At 43.2% G+C, this 15,755-nt stretch overlaps 1 protein-coding gene across 1 annotated transcript; it reads left to right on the top strand.

Moving 5' to 3' along the window:
* Positions 1–2,263: 2,263 nt before the first annotated feature.
* klf15 (Kruppel like factor 15) lies at positions 2,264–15,529 on the top strand. The gene is made up of 3 exons (XM_023424786.2): positions 2,264–2,460; positions 5,760–7,207; positions 12,183–15,529. The coding sequence occupies exons 2-3, from the start codon at positions 6,000–6,002 to the stop codon at positions 12,349–12,351; spliced, it is 1,377 nt and encodes a 458-aa protein (XP_023280554.1). The 5' UTR covers positions 2,264–2,460; positions 5,760–5,999; the 3' UTR covers positions 12,352–15,529.
* Positions 15,530–15,755: the final 226 nt, after the last annotated feature.

Here is a 15,755-nt window from a genome sequence, read left to right as displayed (position 1 = left end):
CCCCCCCCCCCCCCCGCGCAGGCACAGTCTCATGGATTTTGGCTCCAGCTGTTTGATGGCTGGATTAATAGGTCAAGTGGGATCAGCCAGACATGCTGCCCTGCCCGCTGCACAACATGGTAGGCCTAATAACATCCAGTTACTGTAACATATTCTGTACTCTGCTTGTCTACCAGGAAGCAATGACTCGCTTGCCATGCAGTCAGAGCAAACACTTACCACTCACTATCCTGCTGCAAACTGCTGCGGATCCACAATTATGTGGATCTTACTCAGTAGCGCCGGTAGAACTACACTTCATAGTACACACGGAACTGCCTGTGTGCTTGTAGACTACCTTTAGGTTTCCCCCCCCCACACACACACACACACACACACACACACACACATATATGTCTACTCATCGAACAAGTGAGCGAGCAAGAGAGAGAGAGAGAGAGAGAGAGAGACTGATTTGGTATTCTAGTGCTAAAGTTATGACACAACACCACAATAAAACTGATCAGCCTAATACATTCACTTCAAAGACCAACAGGCCTGAAGAACAACAGCAGCAGCTAAATAACAGGCTACAATAAACTATTATGTACTATATTGAATATCCCTGAGAAGCGTGCAATAAGAGTCGACATGAAGCAACAGATTCCCTCATTCAGCATCATCATCATCATAAGAACAGTTGCCTAAATAACTACTAAAGTTAATAATAACAACATGCAACATAAACCAAGCTGCTACAATAAACAACCAAAAAACCACGAGACAATAAGATGAAATAGTGTTCTGATCTATATGAAGTTCATTCTGTGTCTGAACGTCATGATGGATGTTCATTAGTGCTCCACATCTGCAGTATCACAACATCCTCCTCCTTTATCTCCTGATCTCCTCTTGAATCTAGAAGCCAAACAATAAGACAGGATCTCCCGTTGTCACAATTTTATTTTCGAGACAGGATGTTAAGAAAACAAACTAAATAATTTTTAAAAATGTACGCACAGTGTGTACAGGATTACAGTTACAGTCTTACCGACCTATAACTCCACTAACCTCAGATTACAAGATCCTCTGTAATTGTGCAAGGCTGAGAGTCATGCAGTCATTGCTGTTTCTTTCCACGTGGAAAAAGTGAGTGAGTGGAATTTTGATTTTTAGGTTATGAAAAAAAATAAATTTGGACTTAAATGTATAATATATAACTTTTAGTAATAATAAATGATAGTAATTTTATTTATAGGTGCCTTTCAAGGCACTGAAAGACACTTTACAACACACAGTGAAAAATAATATAGCAAGTACAAGGCATAAAATACAAAATTAATATAATGGCATAAAAATAAATATGATTAAATGTTCAGGAACAGGTGTGTTTTTAGGTGGGAATTTGAAAATAGGAAGCGAGTCAATATTTCAGATGTCTGAAGAGAGTTCCAGAGTCGAGAGGCTGCACGGCTGAAGGCTCTGAACCACATGGTGGTCAGACTCAACAAGACCTGAAATATGTATGGCAATTAAGTTGTATATGTATTAGCATGGATAGCATGTTTAACACCAAAACACCACACACACACACTTCCTGATTGAAAACGTGGATCAGGCCTCGTGCAGGTGAGAAGTGAAACAGGTGAAAGAGCAGAGAGCATCAAGATGGTTAGAGGAGGAAACATCAGAGAGACTCAGCCACATGTTTGAGCCTCAGTCAGACCCAGACTCAGATGAGGAGTCTGTTGAGACCAGAACCAGAGACTAGCAGACGGATCAGAACGGTTAGCGCAGTTAATTGGTTGTGTTGTTTATTTTTTTATTTATTTATTTTTCTTTAAACAATCGATCCTTTTACATTTTCACCCCTTTCATTTTCGCCTGTTTTCACCTATATCATTTAAATTATGATTTTTATGTGCTGTTGTATTTCCTGATGTTGATTCTCATGCTTTTACTAAAACAAACAAAAAATAATAAATAAATAAAACTCCACCTCAATCTCACACGTGTCAGATTAATCACAAAATCATGAATGATATGTTATGCACCTCATGAAAACATTACAGGTGATCCGTCTTCCACTGACCCACTACTATCACTTCCTCCGTGGTTGTTGTTTATCGTGATAACCGTTTACAACTCTGCTTCCCACATGTTGTTGCACGCAGCAGAACCTCTGACTGACAGACCGAGCGACCCGCCTCCGTCCCACCGCATCCGTCCAATGAGGCTGCAGAGCGGGGACGAGCCTTCGGCAGCAGCCTCTTATTTCTTACTACAGTAACCCTATAACACACTGGCAGTCATGTGACAGTCATATAATACAACTCAGTGAGCGCACACAGTCCAGTCGATCTCTGCTGCTGCTGAATGGCGCGTCTCAAGGACAAATCCTGCTGTGGGAATAGACTGCGGATAAAAGCCATCCTCCCCGCGCCGTTTGCCCCGGACGTGTCTTTACTCTGAGGGAACACGGTGAGTCTGGAGGTTTATTTTTCTCTATTCGTGGCTTCAGGGCTGCAGGGCGCGCGTCTCTGCTCGCTGCCATATGCTGCAGCGGCGCTGGACGAAAACATGTTTACGTTGAGAGCGGAGACGCGCGCCAACTCATGCGTGAAAAAGTGCGCAGGCGACTGGCAGGAAAACACGGCACACGGTCCTATAGCATGTGGTGGATCACTCGGTATCTCTGCGGCAGTTTAACAACACGGTGCAAATGAATGAATTTTGAGTTTTGCTCTCCTGTTTGCAGCATGTGAGGGGAATTGAAAGTTCTGCAAGACCAGATGGTGTGGAGCAGATCATTATGCAAATGAAAAGAGTTATCATTTAAATGAGTTGTATTAATTGTAACTACACATCTTAGTTCCTAAGCCTATAAGAATGCACTCATCCAAGCTCACCTCTCCGTGAACATATGTGCAATGCATAGAAATGTGCCTGCTCTTAGTAATGCGGCAATAACTCTGCATCCAGTGCATCCACTGATGTGTAAAACATTCGTCTTCCCGGATTCTTGTGGCAGCGATGTGACCGATTGAGTCACTTTTATTGTCCCGTAAACAAGCAGCCAGGTGATTTATGCATGCAGCAGAGGAGCCACGCCGCTGCCGACTGCCCCCTGCCGTGTTTTCTGATAATAATGTTAACTTTTTTTTTTCTTCCTCTGGCTGGGTTTACTCTCGGTCACTGAGACCATACAGGGGCCCCTGGAAAGGGAGGAGGCGATAGAGGTGGGCGGGTAGAAGAGGGGGGAAGTGAGTGTGACCGGCGCTCCCTGTTCAAGGAAAATAACCTATTTATAAAGTCTATGGTGGACATTAAAAAAAACATGATAAAGTTGAACTGTATACTCTCATTTTGATACATGAAACAGATATAGCCCACTGATCTATAAGTCCAAACGTATAGCCTGATTATAATATCAATTATATATATAAATTTGATATCAAATGTATGTATATATATATATAAATGTTACCTTTTACATATATATATATATATATATATATATATATATACATACACACATAAAATTATAATCTGTAACTTTTCCACATCCACGACTAGACCTGTGTTCTACATGTTGTTGAGTTGTGTTCTTACATTTTCCCAAATGTTTCCATCAATTCTCAAACCAGAGAAATCTGGTTTAGTCTCTTAGTCATGGTAACGCTCTGTGTCATTGGTCTCCTGTCAGTGACATCATATCATCTGTGATCATGTGTCAGTGTGTTTGTCTGACAGAAGCTCAGCATTGACTTTTATCTAGTTTTAAGCCACATACACCTTTTACACCTTGGTGGTTTTCAGCTCTATATTTTAGTCGTCAGACGTCTGGATCTGAAGTTATCAGAGAAACAAGCTGAGGAAATGTTAGACAGCTCAGCTCCCAGCTGCTGGAGACGGAATATGTCTGATTTTTCTGAGTGTTTCTACCGGTTTTAATCCCCTGGTGTGTTTGTTATGGAGAGGAGGACACCTCTGTGGATAATCCAGCTGCTGGTAAAAACCTGCTGAACGTCTGCTTCATAAGTTATCAGAGAAACAATCAGAACAAAGGTTAGCATCAATCTCAGCTCCAGCTCTTCCCTGAGTCTCTGTCCTCTGTTCAGCGTCGCTCAAACACTGACTTTTAATGTCAAACTGCTTCATTCAGTATTTTTAATGGTTAGAGTCACTGGGTCTGTTTGATTTCCTGAACCACTGACACTGAAGTAATCCAAACCGGGAGGAGCTTATGGTAATGATGGTGAAGACAACAACTCCCATGATCCCACGCTATTTCATGATGTAGCCCAACGCTGTCTTTTATTATTGTTTAGATTGAGAGACACCTAGAGGCCGAAGTTACAGACTGTGTTTAACCTGGCCACCATAATAAGAGATAAGGTTGTTGAGAAACAATCACAATAAGGAGGTAAAGAAGTATGAAGTTAAACAATATAAGAAATAACCATAAAGATATGATGATGATAAAATCACTGCTGTTACCATAGAAGATGACCATGGAGTCAATATGTGAAAGCTGTAGACTAATACATGAACATATAAGAAAGTAAAGCCACCACATTATGTGAAAAGTCAGTACAAAATATACATAATAATGAACATAATAATACAATATTACAGGACAAAATAATTTATACCATAAAAATGCCCAAGAAAGTCTGACTGAACTTTACAGCAGAAATAAACATGTTTACAGCCTGGTACAAAAACGGTTTTGGTCTCTAGAGCTAATTTCCTCCTTAATGACACCTGTTTATACAACTCACCTGTTTACATTTTATTAAGACTTAAAGTTCTGAATAATTGAGTGACAGGTGATGTATGCCTGCCACAAGCCGATATGCATGGTTTCCTTGGCTAGCTGGATTAGCCCAGAGTTAGGGGCGGAGTCAGGTAGTGGCCAGATGGTGATGGTGGAGCAGCTCACTCTGAGCTTCAAAAGACTCAGAAACCTGTGAGTGACGTCAAACCGGTCAGCTGTGGTTAATACTCTGGTGTCTGCGGCTGAGAGAAGCGCTGTGTGCTGTGTAGTGTCGTCCCACCTCCCACATTATTCAGTGTGCCGGTGCGCGACAGGCCACTAAAACAAAACAACATGTCGGCTGTGTGGAACTTTTACCAAGTGTGTGAGACTGATATAACAAAGGCAAAAAATATTCTGAATCATCCCTAGTCAGCGTGTCTTATCCATGACTGTTTCACAACCTGAATTGCATGTGATTTATTGTAACCATGGCGACCAAGTATTTATTTTAAACCAAACCATGATATTTCCCTAAACCTAACCAAATTGTGACCTTTCCACAACCTTACCCATGTCTTTATTATTGTTACCATGTTGATGAAAGTCTGGTACGCCTGCCGCTAGTACACTTCCACAGGTTATATTATTGTTACTATGACGACAAAGGTCTGGTATGCCTGCTGCTGGTACGCTCCTATGGGTCGTGTCCAAGGGTAAGGACAGCCGGGTGAACTTACTGAACCACAGTGACTCCACTTCATCTCTTAAATGACAGCTACAGTAAAATATCAACTAGAAAATCTAAAATGCTGCTGCAGCACTTTAGATTTGTCTTTGACAGACTGTGAATAGCATCTCATACATACAGGCAAACTTATCATGCATTTTCCAAGAGATATAGAATCACCTAAAGCCCTCTCTGTTAAAGTCAGACCATATTGTTTTGAATTTGAGCAGTCGGCACATGTGGGGTGAAGATTAACAGACCTCTCTCTGTCTGTTATGTTTTTTTATGTAGACATTCTGTGCCCTGGCTGAAGACCTTGGATTGCAAGAGTGTTTCCCCAACGTTTACTTTTTCCAATCTGAGAGTGAACACCAGGTGATTCAGTTCTCACCCGAATGGGAAGTGTGACCTTGGTGACCTGAGTTTGTTTGACCTGACTTTTCCAGCCACACAAGGAATTTATCTCTTACAAATCATCCAAAACACAAACTCTAAGTCCAACAAGAGACAGAGGTTTGGCACTAGCCAGGGATGGTAGATAACTTCCCAGTGAGCGAGGAGACTTGTCTTCCGTACAGTGGCTCTCCACCGGCACACCGGCTGTCTGACATGGTGACAGATCTGGGCTCCTACCAGGTGATGCCATCACCACTTTCAGAGGACGACCTGAGTGAACTGTCCAGCCCTCGTTCCTGCTCCAGCCCGGACTCCCAGGTGCTCAGCTCCAGCTATGGCAGCAACTCCAGTGCTGAGAGCCAGGACAGCATCCTGGACCACCTGCTGTCCCAGGCCTCTCTAGGAGGTGTCCTGGCAGGCTCTGTGGCACCCTCACCATTATCGACTTTCCTCTGCGACTCATGGAGAGATGAGCCTGCCAAACGTGGGCCTGTAAAGGAGGAAAATATTGATTACCTCAACTGGTCCAATGTGGAGACAGAGGAACCACTTGGGGGGTTTCAGCCCACTCTGGAGGAGATTGAAGAATTCCTAGAGGAGAATATGGAGGTGGTGACAATGAAGCAGGAGATCCAAGAGGGCTGCCCAGAGTTGGAGGTGGGAGTGGAGGAAGGGCTTGGTCTAGAGGTCGGCCTGAAGTGGTGCATGGAGGCGTCCTCTGAGCGTAAGCTAGAACCAGAAGCCAAGTACTCAGACCAAACTGTCCCCACCGCCAGCGCTGCTGCCTCCAGTGAGACCAAAGCTACATCAGTTAACCCCACACACCACTCCAGCACAGAAGCCAACAAACCTTCAACAGCAGACAGTGGCACCAGCAGTAGTGGGATGCCAGTCATCCTACAGATTCAGCCCCTTCAGATCAAGCAGGAGACCACAGTAGCTCCTGTTACCCCGGTAGCCCAGCCCCCACCGTCTCCCCGAGCCTCAGACATCAAAATTGCGCAGCTACTGGTCAACATCCAAGGTCAGACCTTTGCGCTGGTTCCTCACATCCTGCCCTCCCCTAACCTCAATGTCTCCTCCAAGTTTGTACGCATTGCTCCCGTCCCCATTGCAGCCAAACCTCTGGGGCTTGGGGATGGCTCAGACAGCCAGGGATCAGGGATTTTTGCCGGAGGTCAAAAGTTCCAGAAGAATCCTGTGTCGGATCTTATCAAAATGCACAAATGCACTTTTCCTGGCTGCAGCAAGATGTACACCAAGAGCAGCCACCTGAAGGCCCACCTGAGGAGGCACACGGGGGAGAAGCCTTTCGCCTGTAACTGGCAGGACTGTGGATGGAGGTGGGTACTGGGGAGGGAAGTGTGAATTAATGTGTTTCTACATACATGTCAACATGCAGGCCACTGGCTGACCACATCAGACACAGAAAGATCTCTGCCCATGCAAAGTTACTATTCACTGCAGCCTTTGACGTGATCTTAGAGGATGAGTCTAAGACCTTCCAGTGTTTCCCAAACACTGATTTATTTGTGGCGGTCTGCCCCAATATCAACATTGATCGCCATATAGTGATTTTTTTATAGACAATTTTTTTCTTATTATTTCAAATCAGTAAAATCTTATTTCATTGTACTGCTGTTACCCCCCCATTCAAATTCAGATTTAATACAGATTTAATACAGATTTAGATTTTAATATTGTACAATAAAATACAATATACACACTCTCTCTCTCTCTCTCTCTCTCTCTCTCTCTCTCTCTCTATCTCAATATCCCTCTCCGTCTCCCTCTCTCTCTCCGTCTTCCTCTCCGTCTCCCTCCCTCCCTCCCTTCCAGTATTACAATACTGAAATTATAGTAGTATAATACAGTGAGTTCACTGAGGTAATTAAGGCAAAGGCTGCACTGAAGCAACACACACTGGAGGACACTTTTAAAGAGATAGCAACAACGACTAAAAGGTTACAGAGCGGGTCGTTGGATGGATGACCGGCCCATCGCTGTGGTAGAAAATACTGGTTCTCACTGTCTTTTTGGAGCGGCGGTACACCCTCCCCTCTAGGCACTACATTTCAGACACTGCCCCACCTACGAGGTCTTTTATCAGATGTGACTGCTTTTGGCTTTACCACAGACATTTACTCAATGTCATTGCTTTAGCCTCACTGCACTGGATCGACTCCACTTTGGATTTAAAAATAATAATAACAAAAACATTAGGGAACAACTTAGATTCCGTTTTTTCTTTTTTCTTAATGCACTGCAGTCAAGCATATGCATTGGATTGATTTTAATAACGTTAATGTATTTGAAGTGTGCACTGTGCAAAGTATGGGGTCAGGACTCAGTATTAAATGACTCAGATCAGGACGTCCCTATTATATAGTATTATTTAGAAATGCAAACAGCTCCCACCCCCATCAGCTCCCACCACAAATAGAATTCTGTGGGAAACACTGGCTTAACTTATGTTTATGAGGGGTTATATAAAAGACACACATTTGTTAGTGTGTCCTCTCTGGAAGCAGCAGTAATTATATGTCAGTGGGCCATGTCTATGTGCTGTGCAGTGCCATGTTGCGCAGTGGAACCCAGTGTGGCGCAGATTTTCACTGACACTTGAACTGAGCTGTTGCTTTAGGGTCATCTGTTAGCTCTGGTGCGGGACGCTCAGAGGGTCATCAGCTCATCACCCTCCCAAAGCGCCATCATACCGAAAACGTAAATGCCATTATCGGTAACAGGGTTCACGCCAATAAACCCCAGTACTGTGTTTGTGTTTGTGGAAGCAGAAAGTCCGTCAAGGATCTGTGATGGAAAAGTCAGACACAAACTCTCATCCTCAGCCCTGGAGCGTGCGGCCGCCCCCAGTGTTAATTGCAGTGATGTGAGGTGGAGGGTTTGCTTGCACAGTCACACACAGGCACAGTGAAATATCTGGGATGTGCAAGAATAGCAGGTGTGTTTTTTTTTTTATGGATGTAAACTAAATCTGGGACAGAGCATGTGGGCTGGAGTCACATGGGCACAACATGGGCACCTCCTGTTGAGCCCCGACAGCTGTGCAGTTGCTGGGGCAGTATGTGTGTGCGTGTGTGTGTGTGTATTTGTATACGCTAAGTATAAAGCAGCGAGGTCTAATTTGGGAGTTGCTGTGTGTAATGGAGAAAGGCAGAGAGAGAACTTGGATGTCTTCATCATTTCTTTGCTCATTAAGTGTCTTAAGTTGCCAGAGTTGAGCTGATTGTTTCCCTTCCTATGCTTATATTTACTTGTGCATGAACACATTAGTAAGAGTATATATAACTTTATATAAGAGTATCCTCTCCAATCAGCCGTGATGTATTTTGGCTTCTGTGTGTTACAGCTTGCAGAGATCAGTCTTGGAGAAGCCTTCTCTTTTAATCATTCCATCATTTATAAACCCTCTTCTTGCATGCAGCTAGTGAGCGATCATTAATATCCCATAAAAGCTTTGTGTTGGTCCATTTGACTATAGAAGCAACCTGGCAACCTGCCACCTGTCCTTGTAATGCTGCACAAGTGTGTCCTAATACACGGAGGGAGCTGCAGAAATTTGTGCAGTAGTAATCCAGGCTGTGTGTTCTGACCAACAAAGGGCTCTTGTCTGTGCACAAAAGGCAGGATCTAGTTTGGATGGAAGTGTGTGTCTATGTGTGTGTGTGTGTGTGTGTGTGTGTGTGTGTGTGTGTGTGTGTGTGTGTGTGTGTGAGAATCAGTGTGTGTGTAACCCACTGTATGTGATGGGGTAAATGAGGGGGCCGACCAAAAGAAAGAAAAGTTCAGGAAAAGTCTGGGAGCATGCGAATGGAGTGAGCAGCAGAGAGCAACTGAGATTTTCAGTTTTGCACACAGTCACTTGAAGGGAACAGCAGTGGGGAAGTGGAGTGAACAAACACCAAGTGTTGAATAGTAACCATGACTGTGGGCTAGGAACGTCCAGGCTGCCATACAGCGTGAAAGGGAAGAGAGGGATCGGTCAAGGTTCCTCACAGAGACTGGGAGGAACAGGGAGGGAATGACTGGGTGAAGAGATGAAGTGACTGTGGTTCTCTTTATTCAAATGTGTAACATTAACTACATCTACAGTGCAAAGAGTCTCCTCCAGGAAGAGTTACTTCCACAAATGTTTCATCCCAAGTTTAGTAGATGGTTTTGCTGGTTAGTTTATCTCAGAATATTGTGAGAACACAGACATCAGAATCATCCTCATATCCCCAGGAGGTCAGTGGCTCCAGTCATCTAAGTACTTGTCTGAATGCTATCAAGATTCAGGACCCGAACAGTTGGTAACTATTGGTGTCTTTGTAACATGGAGGGAAAATGACTTATTGTTAACTTTAAACAGCTGTGGCTAGAATCGATATGTCTCAGTAACACCTCAATGGAACTTCTTCAAATTTTGCACAAACATTCACTAGGACTTGAGGATTAAAATTAGATTGTGGTGGTCAAAGGTCAAAGGTCAAGGTAACATTGACCTCACAAAATATGGTTTTGGCCTTGTGAACACGATATCTCCTTAATGCATTGAAGGAATTTCTTCAAATTTGGCACAAGCGTTCACTTGGACTCAAGGATGAACTGATTAGATTTTGCAAAAGTCAAAGGTCAAGGTCAGTGTGACCTAGAAAAACCTTTTTTTTTTTTATGACAAAATTTCTCACAAATGGTTCATATTTTCTCTGACTCTGGATAAACAGGAATGTAACCTGAAACTAGTCTGAGCGGAGGAGGGAGACAACCACCAGGATGTGATTCTCGCTTTAACTGATTTCTTTGGGCATTCTTTTGGACTTTTTTTGAGAGGATAGTAGAGATTGACAGAAAATGCAAGGACAGAGATCAGGGGAATGACATGCAGCAAAACGAGTCCAGCAGGTCACCCAATTCGTGGGTTCATGGATGTGGATGGGCTGCAGTTGCTGCATATTGGGGACTGTTGTACCCGTTTCCATATGTTTACAGACACACATAGTGGACATAACCAGGAAGATAACAGAAAAGCAGTAGAAGGAAACAAATGAGGTTTTATCTGAAACTATGAAATTCTACATTAGAAGTGCATCTTCACAGAAATACAAATTGTCCCGGGAAAGAATATGAATTTTCCGGGACAGTCGCTCAAAAAAGAAAACAATCCCGGTAAAGCTGGGGGGGGCAACCCTAGCTCCGGTTAGTTACTTGTTTCATAGTAAGCATGGAGAAAGTGTTACTGGCAGTGTCTCCATATATCTTAATCATGTCCGTGACAACAGCAGCTTTACTCTCGCCCTGAGCAGTGAGCTTGGTGTACAGTATCTACACATGAAAGCCAGTTTTTTTTTTTACTACAGCTCCTTAAATGTTGTTGCTTAATGACACTGTGCAACTATATCAATTCATCATCTTGTCATGGTGAGCAGAGCAACATCTGGGATGCAGAGTCAGTTTCAGAGAACTAGGTTGCTGGGAAGAAGCCCTGGAGCTGTCATCCCTGGAGCTCCAGCCAAGTAGTGTTTGCCTGGCATGCCCGCCCTGCTGCGGTGTTGTGCTGGTCCAAATGAGCTACAGGATAGTTGAGGCATCAGATTGTGAAACTTGATCGCGACAGATAATTATGCTGTTAAATGGTGTTAGTGAGACGTGTGTGTTGGGAGAAACAGAGAGTCAGCCAGAAGTGAATACAAATAACAGTGTGAGGATGATTTACATCATGCACCGTAATGCACGGTAATTGTCAAGCTGATTGTTGTAATATATCCTGAGTGCAGACATAGAATGTTTACTCTCAAGATAAGTTGTCACACCAAATGTCAGCTGTTTGTTCAAAGGAGCCGCGATGAATGGTTTCCTCATGAACAGAACAACAGTTTGACACAAGTTGAGAGGATCATCTTTGACGGGACACACACACCTGAGACAGCCCTTTGATTAGGACGTTTAGTCTTTCATCAGCCACTTTCTCCAGAGGCGGGACAGAGTCATTCTCAATCGTGGCTGGGAAAAACTAAGTTAATTTCAAGTCCTAAATCCTGTGATTCAAGTCCTGAACAAGCCCTTAACCAAATTTGAATATATGATAATAACTATAAATCTAAAGATTTCAGAGCTTTCCAATGCAACATGTTAACCATATGAACTTAAAGGGAGATCAGCCCCCCCCCCCTCTGTTTGTTATACATTTAATTTCATTTATTTCACACAAATCAGAAATAGATGTAAAAGCATACATACTGTTGAGTTAAAGATTATCAGATCAATTTGTGTGAATCAAATATAAAACATCTCTTTGTCTCTCCTTCTTTCTCCCAGGTTTTCACGGTCGGATGAGCTGTCTCGACACCGGCGCTCCCACTCGGGGGTCAAGCCCTACCAGTGTCCTGTCTGTGAGAAGAAGTTTGCCCGCAGTGACCACCTGTCTAAACACATCAAAGTCCACCGTTTTCCCCGAAGCAGCCGGACAGTTCGCTCAACAAACTGACACCCTTGCTCGCATCGCTGGGATCGCTGGGATCTCTGGGATCGCTGGGATCGCTGGGATCGCTGGGATCGCTGGGATCTCTGGGATCGCTGGGATCTCTGGGATCGCTGGGATCACTCTCGTACAGACATAAGCCACAGGAGCGAGGTGTGAGTGTGAATGCACAGATGTGTGTGCACATCTTTGGGCCCTCATCAAGTCAAAATCAACATGTGATGTGACGGAGGAATGCCTTTTTTTCTTATTTCAGCAATCTGGGATTGTTCTAATTTATTATACAAAAGTGAGTCACCACGGTTACCATCCTGTATTCAGATGAAGGTTGTCGTCGCTGTTGGCACTTTGGTATGTTGTACTACTTATGTTTGTTCTGTCCTTATCTCCTGCCTCAGCAGAAGATGAGATGAACTGATTTTCATTCAGTGCGGATCACGTGATAGATTTGGTGATAGCCTTGTGTCCATTCTACCTGGAGAACAACAACTGCCTTTTATCTTCCTGAAAGCTGCCAATGTCTCGCACATTCCTCTTCTGCACCATTTAGGAAGTTCACTGGGATCCCCATCCGCAACTGTCGCAGTAATAATTATTCTTCCTAGGGTCCAAAGACCAGCGAGGGCTCTCTGATAGCTTCGTCCTAGTTTTTTTTTGCTGCCTTGCACCACAGTTCATTGACAGAAAAAGTGGATAATGTATTTGTCATTGGTGTTGATGGACAGGTAGAAAACTGTAGCACCCCATAAACATGAACTACTGATTGCATAAGAAAATAAGGGAAATGTCACAATAAGCTTCCAGGACTCCTCTCTGGGGGTGGGTGGATCAATTCCAAAATATCGATCCGTTCGATACCACGTCTGGTTTTTGACGATTCATCAAAAGGATCGATACCAGTCTCACTTTCTCTCTTCTATGTTGGACTCATTTCAGAGTAGAACTGAGCAAACGCTGTTTTGTTCTCGTGAACACAAATAAGTTCATCCGAGTCTTTGTCACTGCTGTCATCATGTTGTGCGCAACAATAGACCGTAGTTGCACGGCGGCCATATTGCTCTGAGGTCATGCTCAGGGTGGGAAGCTCAGCTGTTGTGCTGAGACTCATGTAAACATTGGGAATCTGAAAAATCGTTGTCACGTCTCCTCTTCCCGATCGATCAGCAACTGAAAAGACAATGGATAACCTGTATGACGGCTCGTTTTTATGCCTGTGCCACGACAGTGGTGATACTGCTGCCCTCAACAGAACTGAACTGTCTGCGATGTCACCCGCCTGTCACTGAATATTACCTGGCACTGTGAAACAGAATCAGAAACAAGTAGCACAAGCCAGTGAACTGATTGGTCACCTTTAGTAACTCTGACATTTATGTTGTGTAATGCATAACATTAACTTGATCCTCGCAGATTCTTCTGCCCATTTATCAATTTGGTCGAATGAAAGTGAGGTAAATAAGTTTTTCAACCGTTTCGCCGTTCTCCCACAGGATTTACTCAGAGACAATAAAGTGGCTTAAAGAGGCTTCCCACCCTCAGCCTGACGTCAGAGGAAAATGGCCGCTGTGTGAATATGGTCTGCGGAGCGCCTCTGTGGCTCAACTGCCAGAGCGCACAACATTGAAGCTCAGTCCTTACTGCAGCGGCCCGGGCTTGAATCCTTAATATAACCTTCAAAAATGATGGCTATTGATGATGAATACACCTCATAAATCATGACACTGCTCTCCCCTACATGAAAATACAGCCACTTTTGATAAGTATCAGTATCAATATCAATATCAGTTGGCGGTTCTGACCCTGTATAACTAGTGTTGGATTGAAAAGAAATGTGTTATCGCCCTCCCCTACTCCTCTCACTCTTTTACAGCAGCTTTGTTAACCTGCTGAGACTCAAGACGGAGAGTGACAGAGCAACACAAGAAATGAGTGAAACACAACTGCAACGTTAAACGCACAGTGACGGTTAAATCTGCCTTCTGATCAGTGTTAAGTGGTCTTTGTTGTTTTATTAAGCAATCATTAGTACCTACTCGCTGGTATTCTATTTTTATCACTTTTCTGGCCTTACTGCACCACAGAGCCAAATGGTTTTGGAAATCAGGGGCCAGTTGCACAAAACACCTAAAGTTAAGAGTTTCCCCAAAGTCTGAGTCTGTCTCTGTCTTCACTGCAACATGTGTGTGTTTATGATGACACGTCAAGAAAATGAAGAGTGGGAGAACTCAGTGGATACCCTTAATGATGAGGAATTGATTCTACATTACGCGCTTCTTTAATGTTGTCAGCTTCCCAAAAGTGATAACAGGTATCACAAGCTGATGCCAGCAAACATAGGTCTCCATGGAAACAGTAGAAAATTCTGAGAGATTCTGTGCAACTACGTAAGTAACTACGTAAAAATTGAACCTTAAGTGTTATACTTAAAATTTAAGGTGTTTTGTGCAACTGGCCCCAGGCTTTCAGTGATCCATATTTACAGGTGTCATAAATGTCATTCTGTGCATAGCCATGGAGCTGAATGTCTCATCTGCTCTTATTATTTGAATTATTTTATTATTTTTCTGAACGACTTGATACAAAAGCTGCCTCAGCTCTACTTCATCTGTTACTGGAGACACACTGACAGCCCCTGACCTCAGCCGGCAGGTATGTTATGTTGAGATGACATCAGTGGACACACACCATGGTGCTGAACTACCAGGACAATGAGTTTCTGGGAAACGTAGTCACAACATCCTTTTTTGAGGCCATGACACACTTTCTACGACCTAATTGCTCTCGAACACTGTTTTCTCTGGGTGTCACGCCCCTGTGAATATGTAGGGGTGTGACGATGCTGTACATGCGTAATTCATGTATGTAAAGTGACAACAAGCTAGGGCACAACGTTGTACACCATTCCTTACATAAGATTTTTGAATTTTTCATGCTTGTGTGAACACAGGTGTTTTATCGCATCCTATGAATGTATGTATATAATATGCAGACGTGTACATCGCTGCATCCAGGAAAGACACAAAGACTCCTCTGATAACATATCTTAAGACAAATCAGTGGTCGTGAAAATTTCTAGTTTAAATCTAAATGTGTACATAACATTTCAGTACATATGAATATATTATATATATTTTTCTTTGTTCTATCCAAGATGCATTTACAAATAAAACTGAAAAGAATCAAACATGTCTACATTGTCTTCACTAAATACCTTCACACCAATAATATGAGTGATGTCATATTTTGCCCTCATCCAGCCACAGCTCCTTCACCATCTTTGAGTAAGTTTATTTACCTCTGCTTGTTCCCAATATAAAAATTATAATACACAATACAGCAAAAAAACAGTAAAAAAAAAAAAAGGAAGCTACTGTGGTCCCGTTCCCCAAGAGAATTTTGAAGAGACCTGA

Source organism: Seriola lalandi, unplaced genomic scaffold, assembly GCF_002814215.2.
Source record: "Seriola lalandi dorsalis isolate HSWRI2012SDOR001 ecotype SW California unplaced genomic scaffold, Sedor1 jcf7180002054748, whole genome shotgun sequence".
Lineage (NCBI taxonomy): Eukaryota > Metazoa > Chordata > Actinopteri > Carangiformes > Carangidae > Seriola > Seriola lalandi.
Note: the sequence above shows the minus strand (reverse complement) of the source record. Positions and strands in the feature narration are given on the sequence as shown.